General features: G+C 36.5%; 2 protein-coding genes across 3 annotated transcripts in view; both read right to left on the bottom strand.

The window, feature by feature from the left end:
* Positions 1-928: 928 nt before the first annotated feature.
* On the bottom strand, positions 929-10,975 carry LOC103033160 (copper chaperone for superoxide dismutase). The gene is made up of 8 exons (XM_007241755.4): positions 10,868-10,975; positions 9,384-9,456; positions 8,907-9,044; positions 7,608-7,782; positions 6,919-6,979; positions 6,441-6,518; positions 4,857-4,960; positions 929-3,658 (listed from the first exon to the last, which is right to left on the bottom strand). Exons 1-8 carry the CDS (start codon positions 10,922-10,924, stop codon positions 3,505-3,507), a joined length of 840 nt encoding a protein of 279 aa, XP_007241817.2. The 5' UTR covers positions 10,925-10,975; the 3' UTR covers positions 929-3,504.
* A 1,098-nt stretch (positions 10,976-12,073) lies between these two features.
* Positions 12,074-18,990, bottom strand: part of prkd4 (protein kinase D4) — a 33,346-nt gene continuing 26,429 nt past the window's right edge. For both annotated transcript variants that reach the window (XM_007241756.4, XM_022678094.2), the window contains exons 11-19: positions 18,159-18,372; positions 17,679-17,707; positions 16,927-16,999; positions 16,404-16,510; positions 16,140-16,301; positions 15,322-15,420; positions 14,110-14,377; positions 13,526-13,611; positions 12,074-12,371 (exon numbers count right to left, since the gene is read on the bottom strand). In XM_007241756.4, coding sequence (XP_007241818.3) covers positions 12,207-12,371; positions 13,526-13,611; positions 14,110-14,377; positions 15,322-15,420; positions 16,140-16,301; positions 16,404-16,510; positions 16,927-16,999; positions 17,679-17,707; positions 18,159-18,372 — 1,203 coding nt within the window. In that variant the 3' untranslated portion in view covers positions 12,074-12,206. The remainder of the gene's footprint in view (positions 12,372-13,525; positions 13,612-14,109; positions 14,378-15,321; positions 15,421-16,139; positions 16,302-16,403; positions 16,511-16,926; positions 17,000-17,678; positions 17,708-18,158; positions 18,373-18,990) is intronic.

Below are 18,990 nucleotides of genomic sequence, written 5' to 3'. Positions count from 1 at the left end.
CAGAATTTGGGTATTTTATTTGTGCTGATAAATATTGTCACATGCAATACCAATACTGCAACCCGATTATGTATATGTCATGTATTCTTAAAGAAAATCTGCGGAAAATTACTAAAGCCAACATTTGTCATTAACTATAGGTGGGATTTTTAATGTGTCCAAATCTAGTGTTTTTAAAAGATGTAAAGTTGTTGGAGACAATCTCTTCTGTCCAGAAAAGACTTTCTTCTATATATTGAAGCTTTGCTTTAAAATCTGATTGCATTCAGTGACAAGAACATTAGTGAGGTCAGGACCCCCGCTCAGCACCAGAGACTGTAAAAAAAAAGATGGACGTCGTGTCACCGTTCCCATTCATTCAATAAAAATGAAGCCAAAATCTTCTGCCATGTTGGCGATCCTGACACCCGATTCTGCGCAGTAGAGAACAGAGGAGGGAGAAGGACTGTGGAGAGACCGCTTAATAACGTTTTAAAAAACGAATTCTGTGGGGATATAAAAATTTGACAATATAAGCAGAGGTTACACTAGCTGTTGCATTTAAATAATGGAAGTAGAATTACAGTATATTAGAAAAAACATGATTGAAAGTTGTCTGTTTTGCCATTGAAACCTATGGGGATGGGTGGGGTTACACAGCTTTCTGAAACCGAACAGCAGGGGGCGCCCGACCTGTAGTGGCTTCACTTTTGAAAGACGATGCTCTGTCCAGATATACACAAGTCTATGCTCAGCACTAACTCATCTAAAAAGTACTGGATGGAGCTCTATCATTCCAGAGAACACAGTTTCACTGCTCAGTGCTGGGGGCTTTATACCTTCTATAGCCTACACCTGGCATAAGGTGTGGTGCCAGTAGGTCTGTGCTTATCTGCTGAGATACGACAGTGATGGAGCAGAGGAAGAAACATGAACAAAAGAAGGCAAACACTGCTTTCTCATTTATTGAATTTACTCAGCTAGAGAACATGTATACCAGGCAACAACATATAACCAATCATCAAAAGGAATTCAATTATTAAAACTATTGATTTAATTATTGATGGAATGTCAGGGTTCTGCACAACAATCGTGCTCAACATGAAATATTGTTAAATATGATATAACGCTCTTATTATGATAGGGAATGTTATGTGTATATGGTTCAACAGCCAATCAATTACACTTATGTGATACAGCGTGTGACGCAATGACGCATTGTGTGCAGTCGAGTGGAGCATGTTCAAGAGGACGGCCATGCTTCTACTCTGTGTTTATAATAAAGAATAAAAACTGAGAGACTCCGCTTATTATTCGCCACATAGGTTAAGTCTGAGCAAAATAATTAGATCACTTTTACAGGTTATGGGCCCAGGGTTGAAGATTATCGAGCGTGAGTAGTTAGTTAAGCACAACGTATTACGCAGGAAAGAAAAGTTTGGAGCTGAAGAAAAAGCTAGCGAGCTTGTGGTGAAGATGGCTAGCCGAGCCACTGGAGTTCCAGCACCACACTGTTCGACGGGTCTGAGGAGAAATACGACCTGTGTTGAGGCTAACCCTGCTTTAACACTGGAAAGCGACAAAGCGACAGGCGACCATTCATTTCCTATGGCAGGGCGCGATTTGTCGCCACGACGGCTTATTACGGCGTCAAGAGACACACTAAAACGCCGCTTCTGTACGGCGCGCCAAAAGGGTCGTAAAACGCCGTGGGAAACGGCGTCTTCTGTGCTTTTAGCGGCGTTTTTAACGCCGTCGTGAAATCATACGGCGTATATTATGCCGTCTTGAAATCATACGGCGTATATTACGGCGTAAAACCCACACAGAACGGCGTATATTACGGCGTAAAACTCACACAGAACGGCGTATTTTACTTTTCGATAAAAGGCGTCTGGTCCAGCCGTTTTTTGGGCCTTTTGGCGTTCCATAACAGAGCGACAAGCGACACGGAGATGAATTTTTCTCAACTTATGTAAATGAGTTATGACGCGGTGAAGCGACATTCTAACCCGATTGGCTCCTAGCTTTTCTTTGGACCAATCACAAACAAGGCGGTTCGACGTCCTCAAGCTCCTGCTCTCCTGAATTTCTAGTTTCTTTCCCGGTTCTTTCTGTTGAACGGGGTGGACCCACATCAGTCTGTGGGAACGGCTGCGTTTCCAGCGCAGTTAAATCACAGAAACGCACAAGAGTCCAGCAAGTTTGGGAGTTATAGCTGGAGAATAAAGTGGCCAAGTGATGCCTTTTTTCTTGTCGGAGGCTGGACCATGATAAACGCGGGCGATGAGCTTGACACGCCCACAAGCGACAAACGCTGGGCGACACAAGCGACTCGTCGCCTTACCAGCCTTAATCGATGACAAGAGACTTTCGCTAATCTGACATGAGGCTGCTGAAGATGGCAGAAAAGCACTGAAGATACTGCGAGAACATTACGCTGGTAAAACCTTAAAACATTAATCGCAGATCTGTTTCATTTTTGACCAATCTAAACACAATTTCTTAACTTAAGATCTTAAAGTACAGGACATATTTTCCAAATGCATATGAACATATATTTTGGATACAGATTTAAATATCGCATATTGGACAAATACGCATAAAATATGGATCATTCATGTAATCTTTATGTGCGCTTATGAAAAACATGACATCATTTTTACAGCTGTTTTTCACTTTTGACATAATGTGAATCTGGCAGTTGTTCTTCACATTGTGTCCATTTGTATTGATGAATTAACCAATAGAAATGCTTTGAAATGACTGGTATAAAATATTTTTACATCAACATCAATTGCAAAGTAAAGATTTTCTCCTTCAGAGATACATAGGTTTTGTTAGAGTGCCAATTTTCTATAGTATATTGTTAAATATTATATGTATGTTTTACACATAAATGTCTGTATATGCTGATATATGACTGAAATTAATGTCTATTTTTTTGTAAATGGTTTATTTCAAATAATTTTGTCTTTTGTGTCACATATATTCCAATATGTATCACATTTAAATCTATATATGTCGATCAAATTTCTGTAAGGTTTGAGTTGATCCTGTTACAAACGAATATTTGAACAGCACACACTTACCGTGTGTGTTATAGCTGTGTGTTCCTTCCTGAGGGGTATGAGAGTTTCAATAACCTTGTTTTAAACGCTTATAAGTGTTTGAATTAAAAGCAGCTCACATCTGAGTGAACAGAAAGCCCCTGCTGGTTTATAAGCAGAGCAGGATAATGCGCAGGGCACAAGGCAAGGTGGTAGTTTAAAAGGTTTCGTCAAGTCAGCAGGAATTTCTCTGAGCCCACATTCATAAAGCTACTCTGAGCAGAACTGCTGATCTAAGATTTAATTAGTGCTTTATTTAACATGACCTCACTGACAGGAACAAGACCTAGATCAAGAATTCTGCCCACACCACTACAGACCCCTTATTCTTCAGTCTGTCTTCATTCTTATGTTCTCTCTTTCTCTGTAAGTGCATTCTTTGTTTATGATTAATCACGACTGATTATATATGCTGTCATAAATTAGCTGCCGGTGGATCTGTGACTCTGCGGCCTTTTCCTGCTATTGGTCGGTCTCTCTCCTCCCACAGCGTGACCCCGTCACACGCACAGATCTGTTTAGGGTTCTGAAAGAGTCCTGCAGAGCGAGCGATGATGCCACAAGCAAGCCTAAAGACGAAGGAAAAGGGAGAGAATTAAGAACTAATAATTATTAGTTTTTGTTACAGGGTCTTTTCTGATTAATGCAAATGGTCTCTGTTTTAACAGTCTGTATTCGTATCCAGGTCTGTGTATGGGCTAGAACTTACCAATGTGATACACGTCACAATACAGGGGTTATAATTTAATATGTTACAGTATACTGTGATACTGTAAGCAAGGTTAAAGTGAGATCTGAGATTTTTCATTTAACAACAGAGTACAGAAACTTCTATCTAGTGGGTGGAGTTTAAACAACCCAAAATAAACCACTGTCTGACACCAATCTTTACATATAAACTAATAATCAAAAATAGATACTGGGTTTTTAAAATCAATACAGTACTGCAAAACAAAACATAGAAGTATTGATATTTTTTGACACCCTAACTTTTACCCTTAGACTTAATGGGCGGAGCCAAACTGTTGTAGGCAGATAGATGGTAATGTGTTAAATGTGTTGATTTAAATGCATCATGAAAACTGTGGCTGTTCTCCTTTAGTATTTAATTAACTGTAATTTTTAAATGGACTTTCAAATCCAGACAATATATGGCATTGGATCAGATGCCCCTACCTAATTCAGTTTAAAGAATTATTGCACACTTTTTGTAAATCCTATAAACTTCATTTCAGTTCTCAAATATCACTGTGTTTGTTTGCTTTATGATTTTATATATATATATATATATTATGATAAATAAGTGAAATTGCTGATACGAACAACCAATGATTTATAAAGGAAAATCATAAAAATGATCAGGGGTGCACAAACTTCTTTTTTTATTCTACTGTATAAAGCTCATCACTCTCCAATTCAATCCAAAATCATTGTTTTAAAATACTATTTTTCTGCTTTTGTGGGAGAACTGTTTCTACAGTCCAGAAAAGGTTTTCTACTGTATTTGATTACATTCAAGTCAGATTGGTGGATGATCACCACAAAAGTATTCCAGAGAACACAGTTCTTTAACTTAATAACTTTCTACCTCACTTCAAATAACAGGCTTGGTGTCCACATGTCTGTGTTTATTTACTACAGAGTCCTATTCTAATGCGAGTATTTTTCTATATGGAATAGACAAGCAGTAATTCAGCAGTGGGTGCAACATTAAAAGTAACTAAATGCATTCATTAGAAGGGGTGTCCACAACGCTTTTGTTCTCACCTCTGTCCTGAGTTTCCTGTTTGTTTGGACAGAGGGTGACTTTCTCTCCCTAGGTCATCTTCCCCAGAGTCCACCACCAGTGACCGACCAATCACGTCCCACACCTTTCCAAAAAAAAGCCAGAGAGAAGAAAAAAGACATGTGAGACTTAGAGCAGAATACTGTATTCATCTCAGAGAAATGCAGGGTAAGACTATTGTAATACTATACACACTCTTCTGTATTCTACTGTACAATAACACACTCTGAACATCAGAGCTCAGACCTCATCTTCACACAGAACTTCAGACCACAGAGGAAACGGCTGGTAATTATGGAATGAAAGGGGTCATAAGTGGAGGAAGTGAGGGAGATAGCTGTTATATAACGGGCAATTAAAGAGATACGAGACTCTCAATTAGGATGAACTGGTTATCAGTGTTAATCATATATCATGGTGGAAAAGGCTATTATAGGCCTGCTTTCGCAAGCTGTAATAATTCAAATAATAATTCAGATATTTTTATGATTAATGTGCATGTTGTCTGTCCTTACACAAAAAAAAGCATTATTGTGTTGTTCATAAACAATGATTTGATAATAGGGTTTTCATAAAATAGGGGGCAAACTAGCCAGGCTTTATTAGCTAAAATGTCTTTGGACAAATTATTTTTGGCTCAATTTAACCAAATGCTAAATACACTAAACAGCTCTGGGGGAAAAAAGTAAGAGACCACTTAATGATTATGTTTTTCCCTTATTTTAACAATTTGAAAAGTCCCATGACATGTGGCATGACGGTGTATGAATAATCCTGACTGTGCACTACTACTACTCATAATTATTATAATAATGATAATAATTATTATTATTATACAATTAATAATAACAACAATAATCATAATAATAAGGAAAAAAAAATTATAAACTTTTATGCATGTCACGATAATGATATATTTTGGACGATATATTGTCCCAAGATAAATTGAAATAAACAATATTATTATGATTTTATGCCAGTGATATAATGATAAAATAACAGCATTATAATATAAACACACTAAACTGTTAACTATTAAGAAAAACTTGACGTTGGAACTGTAATATAAATATTTTAAAATATAATAAATAAATAATATATAAAAAATAATAATAGTGCAGTTTTTAATACAAGCTCTTTCGTGTTAATTGTATGATAAGTCGATATTGTAATTATTGTGACAGGTGTAATATTATTAGTATGTGAATTGCTTGTGAATTACAGTAAATGATAATGCCAGAAATAACAATTTATTTTGGTTTGATTTTTATTTCTTCCTGTGATCTTTGCTGCATCTGCAGCAGCTTTTATTTTAAGATGACCAGGTAATTAGAAATGTATCAGTCATTCCTCAAGAATAAATAATATGCATACTAACTGGAATAATGGCGTAAAAATCTACACAGTCCTTTTATGAACATTTAACTCTACATTGATTACATTTCTTATTAATGCATCTATATGAAATGTAAACAACACTGCACGGTTAACTGTTTGTGAAATCATTTATATGTGTGATTATATGTGTGAATATTCTGTATAAGAATTAAAGATGAGTGAGTGACCTTGAGCTGAGAATCTTCCAGTCTGAATGTGGCTCTGCCGTCTGATCCGGCCTGGACGTTTCCCAAATCACCCACATGCTGCTCCACAAACACAAGACAATCTATTATAGCATCACCATCACTGAGTTTATAACCATGTTTAATTACCCCTTTTATAAATTCATTTTAATTAGTTCCAATTAGAACCTCTTAATACAAAATGATTGAATATAAATCAATCAATAAATGAATAACTGTGTAATTAGAAATGTGTCAACGCAGTTACATTAAACAGTGTAACAATACGATGATAACTCTAAACTGCTCAAGGTTAAATAATAATGGATGCATTTGTCTATAAAAATGTGTTTAGTCATGAAGTTCTATAAATGAACCTGAATGGGTAGATCTACATCAGTAAACTCATGACATTAGCAAACTGTACAGCATTTAGCTCTGCAGTGATGCTAAAATTTCACTGAGTCTAAAGTAATCGTACCCTCTCTGTGTCCGCTGGGCCTCCATGTTGTTTCCCGAAGGGGTTATAGTGCTCTCCACAGCTGCACACAAGATCACGTTTATTTAATTATCCACACACTCTGACACATTCAAATATAACAAATATTACCAGTGTTTTACATAAAAAAACATGAAATAACACCCATAAAACCAGCCTTTCATCCTCGTAATATGCTGAAGACCAGCAAGGAAGTTGTGAAGATTTCCTCAGTTATGAATGATCCACATGAGAGCACGTTTAAATTCACATGACTTAAAAATATAACAGTCAGATTTCTTATTCTATCACACCCAATCACTGGAGAAACCATCATCATGCTAATAAACTCTTAACTACTAAAACATCCAGTCATTATTTTTACTTACATTCAACCGCATTTAAACATATTTATTCGTTAATTTCTTCATAATACAATTTTTGCTACGTAAGCAAATTATTCAGAGTGATTTGGTGTGAAATGGCCCACTGCAGAGAAACGTTTTTTTTACTATGAACTAGTAGAATCCAGGATTCACAGCATTTACACTACAAACACAATGTTCATTTAATTACTTATTTGACAGAATACTACACAAAATATTGTCAAATTAATCTGTTTCATACTAACAGGAAGCACCTGCATTGTTTGCAATAAAAAATCTCTGACCCATTAGAAGAGTCTCCCGTACCTCAAGCAGTCCTGCGTCAGATCTCCCAGTTCATGCACATGGAGTCCGTGAGCTCCAGGATCCAACCCGTCAATCGTACCATCAATTAAACAGCGATTCTCTGACAGCTGCAGGAAACGAACCACGCCCTGCACTCGACCCGCCCCACTCATCATCGCCACAGCTGAACCCAGGTCTAAAACACAAACACACACTCACACATTTACTGTAATTGTTGGACTATAAAACACACCGGATTATAAAGAGCACCATCAATGTCAGTATTTTTTCTAGTCTATTTTCATATAAAAGGCGGAGTTAATTATAAGGCGCATTAAGCGACACTAGTAAGGATGCCTACATTGAAGTGAGATAGGGTGTCTCCATGGTTTCTTTAAATGGGGAAGCTGGGGGAAGTGCCTAAGTTAAGATTTCTCTCCTGAAAACTGTTTATTTGGGCGAGTAAAGCACTTCTGTATATTTATAGTAAGCTAAGATTTCCATTTTTTTTTCTAAGGATTACATTTCAGTGAAGTTTCTCCAGCAGTAAATGCGCCTTATAGTTTAAAAAATACTTTATATAAAACAGTGAGCCTCTCTCTACCTTAAGCTTACTTTAGAGTAGCACTGCTGGTAGTGTACTAACATATGCCTTAGGTCAGGGGTGTCCAAACTACGGCCCGCGGGCCATTTGCGGCCCGTTTTCTTTTGTGGAGCGGCCCGCGAGGTATTTTAGAAATAGAATGAAAGTTGGCCCGCTGTTAAGAAGGTTTTTATAATGTGAGATTCAAAGTTTGAACGCTAGGTGTCAGAAACGAGTCGGAGAGTGTGCGCATTTCTAGCGCAGAAAAACTGGGCAAAAGAGTCTAAAAGCAGAGAGGGAGCGCATTTCTAGCACAGAAAAACTGGGCAAAAGAGTCTAAAAGCGGAGAGGGTGCGCATTTCTAGCGCAGACAAACGGGCCAAAGAGTCCAAACGTTGCCGTAATTACGGAGTTTAATATTAAGAGACATCATGAAATTAAACATCAATTTGAAAAATCTTAGTTTACACAACACTGTCAAAGATAAAGACAGTTAGTCCAGTAAAATGGTGTGTAAATGAAATAATCAGGAAAAAAAGTATTATTTAAAGTGGAATATTTCATTATTTGTTTTATTACAGTGTGTAGCCCGTGACTTAATATATTTCTCCTTCTGGCCCCCAACAAAATAAGTTTGGACATCCCTGCCTTAGGTAAATATATATATTTACCTCACCCCAAATCTAGCCAAACAGTCAACACAGATTCAGGGTATAGTTACCGGTAAAAAGACACACCTGATTCTGATCCACCCATCCCCTTCAGCACTGCTCTCCTGCCGGTGCTCTCTATCAGCCCCTGAACCTCCTGAGTGCTCAGAGACGTCTCCACCAGAACCTCCTCCCGAGACAGATCAACCTGAACCGACTGCACTCCTGATTCATTAAACACATACAAACAAGTAAAGAAAAAAACTATATTTTATTAATATTATAGTGGACTGCACAATATGGACAAAATGTTGCTAGGTACTATATTTAAACAAACTGGTGAACTGCTGATTTGTTATGTTTAAAGTTGAGCCTAACACACTGTAACTTTTTGACTGCTCTTATTTTCTCTTAAATCTTGACCCTAGACTGAGTCAAAACAACACACAGAGTTAAATCACTCCTTTATGTATTAATATGTTACTGGTATTCACTGTAATATCAGTTTAAGTATATAATACAGTCAGGTTTAACTTTAGCCAACATCTGTCTTCTTTATCTCACCAGGCTGTTTTTCCAGAGCTCCCTTCACTGCATTAACGCAGCTCTCACAGGTCATCTGCACCGCAAACTCAAGCTGTGAGGAGAAACAAGTGCGGGAAGATTATTAGCCCCTATCCCTTCTTATTAAATCAATAAATCAAATTCATAATCAGGGTGTACGTATTACTATATATTACCTGGATCTGGTAAAAATATCTAAGGCTGCTCCCAAAACCACACAATAGCATAACAGCATATTGCTGGGGTCATATAAAACTTCGTATTTCCACAATTACAACTTTACAGGAGAAGATAAAAAAAAACATTTCAACTGTCAACTAGGTGTGAGAATCACAGGGCTTTTTTTATGATACAATATGATACATTTCCTGCAATAAGGATGACATCATAATATTGTGATTCTGCACGACGAAGTATCCTCTGTGATACTTCACAGCACCTGTGTTACTTAAGAGGATTAAATACTTCTAAATAAGCAAACACCAATAATTATTATTATGTATTAGATCAGTTTCACAAAAGTTAACAAACAATATTCTTCACTACAGGTTCAACCCTATTGATTTCATTAGTGAATCAGTATTTGTAGTTAGTCCAATTGGACGGTGAGTCTTAGGGAGTTTACTTTTCAATTAAAATATCAATGTTTGAGATTATGTATCAATAAACCGATACCATACTAGTGCATTTAAAAAAAATAGAATATCGTTGAAAAGTTACTTTATTTCAGTAATTCAGTTCAAAACGTGAAACTCATATTATATAGATAGATTACACACAGAGTGATCTATTTCAAGCGTGTTTTGCTTTTATTGTTGGTGATTATGGCTTACAGACATTAAAAACACAAAAATCAGTGTCTCAGAAAATTAGAGTATTATATAAGACCTATTGGTACTTTTGGCAGTGTGGGCAGTGTACCAAGTCCTGCTGGAAAATAAAATCTGCATCTCCATAAAAGTTGTCAGTAGCAGAGGGAAGCATGAAGTGCTGTAAGATTTAGAGGGAAAACACTGCACTGACTTGAAACACTAGACCTCAAGCAGCTTAAACCGTGTATCTCTCCACTCTTCCTCCAGACTCTGCTTCCTTGATTTACAAATAAAATATCAAATTTACTGATGGTCAGTGATGGTTTGGAAATTCATGTAATCTGCTGGTGTTGATCCACTGTGTTTTATTATCAAGTCCAAAGTCAGTGCAGTGCTTTCCCACAAAATCTTACAGCACTTCATGCTTCCCTCTGCTCACAACTTTTATGAAGATGTGGCTTCAGACTGAGGAGCAGAGACTCGTTGTTTCTCATGTTAAAAAAAGAGTAACGTTAATATCACACAGAGAGAAGATCAGTAAGTTACAACAGGTTAAAGTCCGCTGCTCTGATACGAGCCTAAAACCTGACTTTAATCAAATGTATATATAATCTAATTAACACTCTCTGATCACAACATTTAAACACATTATTTGATACAGTAAAAACTCACTTTAGCCGCTCGATCCGTCTCCATCTCTACACTTTCACACAGCAGGGAAGCACACATACGCTGTGTCACAACAAACTCAAACTCTCGGCCTTTCAAAATAAGAGTCCGCAAACGGCAAGTTTCCCGCCTTCAAAATAAGAGCCCCCACAAATTTACATTTAACTGCGGACTGGGCAAGACTTTGGCGATACGAAATGTAACTAGCTAGCACCATTCAGAAGTTACAATGCAATATATCATGATACATTGCAATACTGTAAGCAAAGCGATTACAGTGTAATTTACCGTTTACAGAATAATTCCACACGGATCTGTATAAATATTAAGTTTAAAATAAAAATCATAAAAAGAAAAAAAACCTCTCTGAATGTGAAAAATCAATACAGCATTGTAAAACAAAATATTTTTAAAACCCCTAGATATAAAAAAAACTATTCTGTTCAAAATTTTACTAGCAGTATTCCAGCACGTATGTCTTCAGTAATGCCACAAAATGCACTATGAACTATAAGTAGAAGTGAACTTAAATACAATATACTACACAATTATTGTATATTTACATGAGACAAAACTACGAAAAGGAAAGGCCGAATGGAAAGCTTTCATTTTTCTTTTTACAATTGCATTTTTCGTTTTAGACTTGACTGTGAATTACCTGTATGGTAATGAAAATAAAATGGCAAAAAATAATAATAAGAATAATAAAAAAAAAAAAATTGTCACATATGACCCATGCTCAAGTGAAAATTAAATTGCAAATAAAGTGATTTAATTTTGTTTTTAATTTTGTCATAATAATTTCACGCGTTTGGAAAAAGAAAGCGCAAAATTAACATTTTAGTGTTTTCATTTCAGTTTTATTTTTGGCAGGATTTACCTTCCATGCACTAGGGGTCAGTGTTAGCACTTAAGTGTCAGAGCCTGTTTAAGAGTAACAAGGCTTGGCCTGTTCCTAAACCTCCTGAACTTCTGAACCTCCAAATTCTCCATAACAACCCATTCATTTGGGCTTCCTCAGGTGTGCCCTCTAGCACCTGAACATACCAAAGGACATCCAGTGAAGGCTTCTGCATGTGGTGCTTCACATCAGTGACACTGTGTCTGTATTTTGGGTGTACAGAAAGGTTCCACTGCAGTCATGTGTAGTTCTCAGTACTAGATTTCCTTATCACCTCTTTGTAGAATAAAACACATATCTCAACTCCAGAACCTTATTGTATTTTTATTAAAAGAACAACCAGGTAAACATATGTACACAATAAAAAATACTAAAAATGCTTTTTACATTTTGCACAATATACACATTTAAACAGTAACACAGTTTTACAGTTATGCTGAGCTACATGCTCAGTTCTTCAGAGGGCTCTGCTGTTAGATGTGAGGGGAAAGGCAGGCCTTTCTCCAGAGCATGGCTTCTCCAGCGATCATCATCAGACTCATGAGTGAGATACCGGCGGCCCATCCTCTGCTCGAACTCACGCAGATCACACCACAGCTGGAAGTTCTGGAGAAACACACAGACAGTCCTCAGGAAACAGTGGAAAGTATTACTATTTCACTCTTTAATATTTTGCCCATTTAAACTGGAATCTGTTTATTTATTGTTTTAAAAAACGTAAGAAACAGTGGCAAATAAAAACATATACAGCTCTGTAAATAATTAAGAGACCTTAAGAATATTGTTGTTTTATTCTATAAACTACAGACAACATTTCTTCCAAATTTCAAATGGCTGAAAAAATATTTTAAGAGTTCAGAAATCAATATTTGGTGGAATAACCCTGGTTTTTAATCACAGTTTTCATGCATCTTGGCATGTTCTCCTCCACCAGTCTTACACACTGCTTTTGTATAACTTCATGCCACTCCTGGTGCAAAAATTCAAGCAGTTCAGCTTGGTTTGATCCATTTTGATCCTCTTGATTATGTTCCACAAGTTTTCAATTTAGGAAATCAATTTAGGATTTTTTGCCTTGTGGCTTTTATATTGTATCAAACAACTGTACTAATAGAATGTATATCGTCGCTTTCCCATGAAAAACACTTATCTCCAAAACAGCAACTTTACAGGAGAGAGAAAAAACCTTGTAAACCTTCAATGGAAGTCAATGTAAAAAGAGTTTATTTCCAGTCATTTTGAAGAGTTTCTATTGGTCCGTTCATCAAGAAATTTTGGCATAGTGTAAGGAGCAGTTTGTCTGTTCAAATTATGTAGTAAATTAAAAATCGACAAAAATGGAGATAAGTGTTTTTCATAGGACAGCGACGATATAGAATGTAATAATAAAGTCACAAAATTACCTGAAATAAAATATTTTTTTACAATGATTGTTTTATTCCTCACTATCCTTCCTAGTCACTGAATGTGAACAAATCCTCAAAGCAATTCTCCAAAATCTGATAGAAAGTTCTGTTGCTTTCCTTTGATGAACAGAACCACTTAGAGATAAACAGGTTGAATCCATTTTCATGGCAGCCAAAGACTATTGCCCAGTGCAGCACTTCCAGTGTTCCAGCTACTGTTACACACTACTGTCTCCTCACAGATCAATAAAGAGCATCTGTCTAAGTCAGACTAAACTACCATCAGTCAAGCTCTTCCCCTTCCCATAGATCACAGACAAAAGAGCTGGATTACAGGCTAACTGCTAAATTTACCTGGAGCCAGGGATGCCCCATAGCTTTACCCACGCTGAACCTGCGCCGCACCACCACCTGCAGCAGGTTATTAATCAAACTCATCGCTGAGAGAGAGAGAGAGAGAGAGAGAGAGAGAGAGAGATATGGGAAAAAATGAATGAGTGAAAAAAGTGATTGATAAAATATGGTAACAAACACAGTGTGTACATGATCCCAATTATTCTGTAGGAAATTGAATTTTGTCACTAATCCAATCAATGTGTTTGCATATGCTTCAGTAATCAAATAACTGGAAAACTCCAGGTTTATGAGTCAGTCAATAAATAACAGGATTTTTACTCTTCTTTATGTTTCTTAATCAGATTTCTAGTAATTAATACTGATTAAAGCTTTTTAAAACATTTAATTAATCAGGTAACTGCAGAAATTTGATTAAAAACTGGATTATTTTATTCACTGTGTGCTCGCTAATCAGCTTGGAATTAGTGCAGAGTAACATATTTAAAATAACTTTCAGCATCACTGAGTTAAACCACAAGTACATTCTAAATCCCAGATTCACATTCACTGTAGCTTTCTTTATCTTTCTATCTCTGTCTTACCCTCCAGAGAGATGAGTGACCACGGCTGGCGGGGGAACATGAAGGCGGCGTTGGTGATCTGCTGGTGAATGTCCTCGTCCTCGTTAAAGGGAAAGGTTCCGCTCAGGCTCACATAGAGTATAACCCCCACCGCCCACATGTCCAGAGAGCGGTTGTAGCCATTGCTGCTGATGACCTCTGGAGCCAGGTATGCGGGGGTCCCCACTACTGAGCGCCGGAAAGACTTCTCACCGATGATTCGAGCAAAGCCAAAGTCACACAGCTTCACCTGGGAGAGAGAAAGTATGCAGCACAACAATCAGTGCTGCTTATTTGTCTGATAGGCCCAATCTGCTTTAAAAATCATTGGCAGACCAATCAATAAGCTTGTGCTTCCAAATGCATATGCATAAGTTTACACTTAAACATTAAACAGCCCTGATTTTGTGGGGCTTTATCTCCTCAAACATACTAGCACATACTAGTATTGTAATTAACACCACTAAAAAATATAATAGCATTTTACATTTCTCACATTCATTCTTTTATTTATATTTAAATATCCACAATAAAAAATTGTGTCTAAAGAAGAAGAAGTGGAATTAATCACAGTTAATCACAGAAAATTGTTGTGATTAAGTGGATTAAAATTTTAAATCGATTGACACCACTACTGAAAATATGTTTTAGTTTTGCAAATAACCTACAACATACCGGCCACACCCTAAATTACGCATGTTAAAAAATTATATATATAGTGTTACTGCGGCCCAGAAGAAGGCTTTAGTCAAAAGGTTTTAAAGCATAACTAGGCTATTACGATAATTATATTGGACAAAATAGCCACTAGATTCTTCATGCTGAAATTTTATGAAATATGGATCATAAAGAGATGGAATATTTCATTCAGTTGATTTAAAGGGTCTCTCAGTCACAATCCAGGACTGGAAACTGGATTCCATGTCCAGATTTGAAAACCTGTTTATAATGTGTGCCAACAGCACTCGTCCACAGGAAGAGCAAGGTGAGACTTCCTGGCATCAGTCAAAGGTTATAAAAGTAAATGTACAACTATTGCCTTTTGGCAACTATTACCCACCCTGCTACCCTGGCCTACTAATGAGAAAAGACTGAAGTGTAAGAGTTAGATCAGATTAAACTCCTTATCTAAACTACAGCACTTGGGATTTGAGCTCTTTGTGTAATAGGAGTAAGACGTGATGAGAGACAGACCTGCGGGAACGAGTCTGGAGACGCTAGCAGCACGTTCTCAGGCTTGAGGTCACAGTGAGCGATGTGCTTCAGGTGTAAGTACCGCAGAGCCTCTAGGATCTTCAGAAAACAGACAGACAGACAGTCAACAACAGATAAACAACCATTTACACTGAACACGGGGTGTAAAAACGCAAGGAGAAAAAGAAAGTAGATATGTAATCACTAACAGTGCTTTTAGAACAATCACCACTTTCAATCTAGTTAATTTAGATATTAATTCTAATAATTAAGCTATTTAAAATGATCATTTTAAATAAAATGACTGAGTCCAAGAACAGAACTCTTTAAAAACTGTAAAACTAAATCTTAGCAAGTAAAATGATCTAATTTCTAAGGCTTTTTCCCTGATAAGATTTTTTTTTGCCTTGCCAAGCTTTGTAAGTGGAAGATTATTTTGCTTAATTTAGAAAGAATGACCTTAATTAGTCTCCCTAAGAATTTTCACTTTTAAAAGTATTTAATTTAAGTAATTTGAAATAAAAATAAGCACCAATCAATTTGAGATTGCTTATGTTATTATTATTTTTATTTTTGTAAATAGATTTTTTTGGTATGTACGAGATTATCATAGGATTATGTCAATATTTAAGCACACCATTTCAATTTTCTTATTAGAAGACTAACCTATGTATTTATTTATTAGCATGAACAACAGCATATCTAAAATGAAACGTTTTCCTAAGGCACAGTCAAAATTTATAGATCTGTTCTACCACAGTATAACACAGCTCTCCCTGACCGCATGAAGGAATCACCAAACAGGAGATCTCAGTTACCTGCATAACCAAAAAGCGTGTGATGCGCTCAGGCAGTCGGCCATTCTCATTGGACAGAATCATCTCCAACATGTCACTATGGAGCTTCTCCATGACGACAAAAGTGTGCTCAGCTGTCTCATACATGCCCTCCAGTAAAATGACCCCAGGATGGGACAGATTCTGAACACACAAAAAACAAAACAATAATAAATGTTATTAAATGTTATCCATCACCAGGGCAACTGTAATTTACACACCAGCTTTACAGTCATATAGACAGACCTGCAGTATGGAGACCTCATTTCTGCTCTGTCTCTCCTGCTTTGCGGGGAAGCGAGTTTTATCAATGACCTTGACGGCGACTGGCCGGCCTGTCTGTCTGTGCGTACCTTTACACACACACACACACACACACACAATCCCACACACACACTAACCATCAGAGAGACCTTTCACACATACTTGTGAAATGTGTGCATTATAAGCCATGCAGAGTGGAAATTGCTTTTCACAGCAGTACAACCTGCTATAAAAGAGCATTCTGTAGCATAGTAGCATAACCACACCATAAGTGCTGGGTCTTTATCAGCCTATGTTACTATGGTTCTGCCATTGTTATGGTTTATTTATTTTATTTGGACACACACACATAGTGTACAAACCTCTTTAGAATAATTAATAAAATAATATTTCCTAAAAATGTATTTGTGTGTTTTATAATTTTTGGCCTTATCTGTAGCAGTGTTTCTGGAATACACAAAGCTATATTTTATACTCAGTTGACTAAAGAAGTAGCAAAACTTACCCCCATAAACTACTCCAAACTGGCCTGATCCCAACACATCTTCTGAGAAAATCTGATACAGAGCACTAACATCCTGGAAAGAAAAAAACAGTAGGCAAATATATATATATATATATATATACCAAATTGAAAACCTATCTAAAAGCAGTGTGTAAGACTGGTGGAGGAAAACATGCCAAGATGCATGAAAACTGTGATTAAAAACCAGGGTTATTCCACGAAAAAGTACGGTAACCCTGGTTTTTAATTACAGTTTTCATGCATTTTGGCATGTTCTATGAAATGTTTTTATTTGGAATTTGGGGAAAAATGTTGTCTGTAGTTTATAGAATAAAACAGCTACGTTCATTTTACTCAAGCATATATCTATAAACAGCCAAATCAGAGAAACTTATTCAGAAACTGAAGTGTTCTCTGTATATATAAACATGTTCTTTATATCTTTGCACATTGTTGCTGTCATGCAAAATCTTTCCAAACTTTAATGGAAATCTGTGTAAATAGATTTTATTTAAGGCAAATTTCAGAGGATTTGTATTGGTCCATTTATTGTTTATTTTTAACACACTAAAAAGAACAACAATGCTGGACATATGAGTTTTGAGGGACAGCGATGATAATTTCTTTAAAACATTTTTAGTTTTATCTGAATATATAAAATAATCTATATAAATACAATTGCATGGTTTTGCCTAGAGTTCAACTAAGAGACCAGTTTTCTAGATCCATCTTCACACAGGTCCAGTACTTACCCGAATTTCTCCACCAACGTCCATGGCATCTAGAAGCAAAGCATCAACAAATATATTAATTATTAATTGTTTATTAAATTATTTAAGCACTTCTTAAATTCTGTAAAACACTGTAGAATATACACTAGAGAGATCTCTGGAATCACTACTGCTATAGTCGAGCTCCATAAAGCAACATTATAGACACAGAACTGTGTAATTCTGCATCGTCTATATTAGAGTTATATTGCTGTACTATATCGTATCTCTTGGCGTGCCAACAAATGCATGTGTACAAATATCCACGAGGGGGCGCTCCCTGTCAGGGCCGTGATTTGTATTTACTGCAGTGGAGTAAATTTTGATTATATTACACAACTCTAGGAGAAGCCCAGGAACAAAATATATGAATCTCCAAATAATGTTGCTTTAGAGTGCAAATATATATGTAGAAAGTAAAGGAAGTGAAAGTAAAAACAGAGCTCTGTGTGTGTGTGTAACCTGCTGATTCTGCCGCGGTGTGAAAGCCGTCCTCCAGTGGCCTCAGAGCTAGTCTGATAGCAGCCTCCCAGGATGGTCCTTCAGAGTCTGCAAACACGCAGTAGACCAGAGAACCCGTCACCAGCTCAAACGAATGCCCGCTATCCCCCGGCGCGAGCGGAACAGTCAGCTGGCCTTGTCCTCTGACCTGCAGCACTTCAGACAGTGGCAGCTCCTGCAGAGACCAGAGGAGGATTAGCAAAGCTTAAAAACAGCTAAAAAGAACAGTTCAGTAAAAAGCAATTGTTAGCAACTTTAGGCCTAAATATCTCATTCTAAACTATATAAATTAATTTTGTATTCTATACAAATTCTTGACTCTTGGAATAAGTTGTATTTCTGTGATTTACTAGCCCTTGCACAGATAATGTATAAAGCACAAAATAATTTACTCCCAAACTGTATTCCGGGGAAATAAAAAAAACAAAAAAAGCAACTATAAACTTAGCTGAATACGGAAGATTTAAAAGAAATAGAGCAATGACAAATATAAAAACAGATGTGTATCTGTCTGTGGGGTAAAGCTGTGGAATAACTCCAATGAAGAATTAAGAATGTGTAGTTCACTCTATACATTTAAAATAATATTTAAAAACAGGGTGGTAAACAAATATAAAACTGATGAACAATATATAGATTAAACGTCTGTATATTGTAAACTTTCGGATGATTGATGATATTTTATTTTCCCATTTTTTTATGTGTTTTTTTTGTGTCACTACACTTTGTAACATAAACATATATATTACTTAGGTAAAAGGGTAGGCAAAATAGGCTAAAGCTTCAGCCTATG

Source organism: Astyanax mexicanus, chromosome 8 (genome assembly GCF_023375975.1).
Source record: "Astyanax mexicanus isolate ESR-SI-001 chromosome 8, AstMex3_surface, whole genome shotgun sequence".
Lineage (NCBI taxonomy): Eukaryota > Metazoa > Chordata > Actinopteri > Characiformes > Acestrorhamphidae > Astyanax > Astyanax mexicanus.
This window is presented reverse-complemented; position numbering and strand designations above follow the sequence as displayed.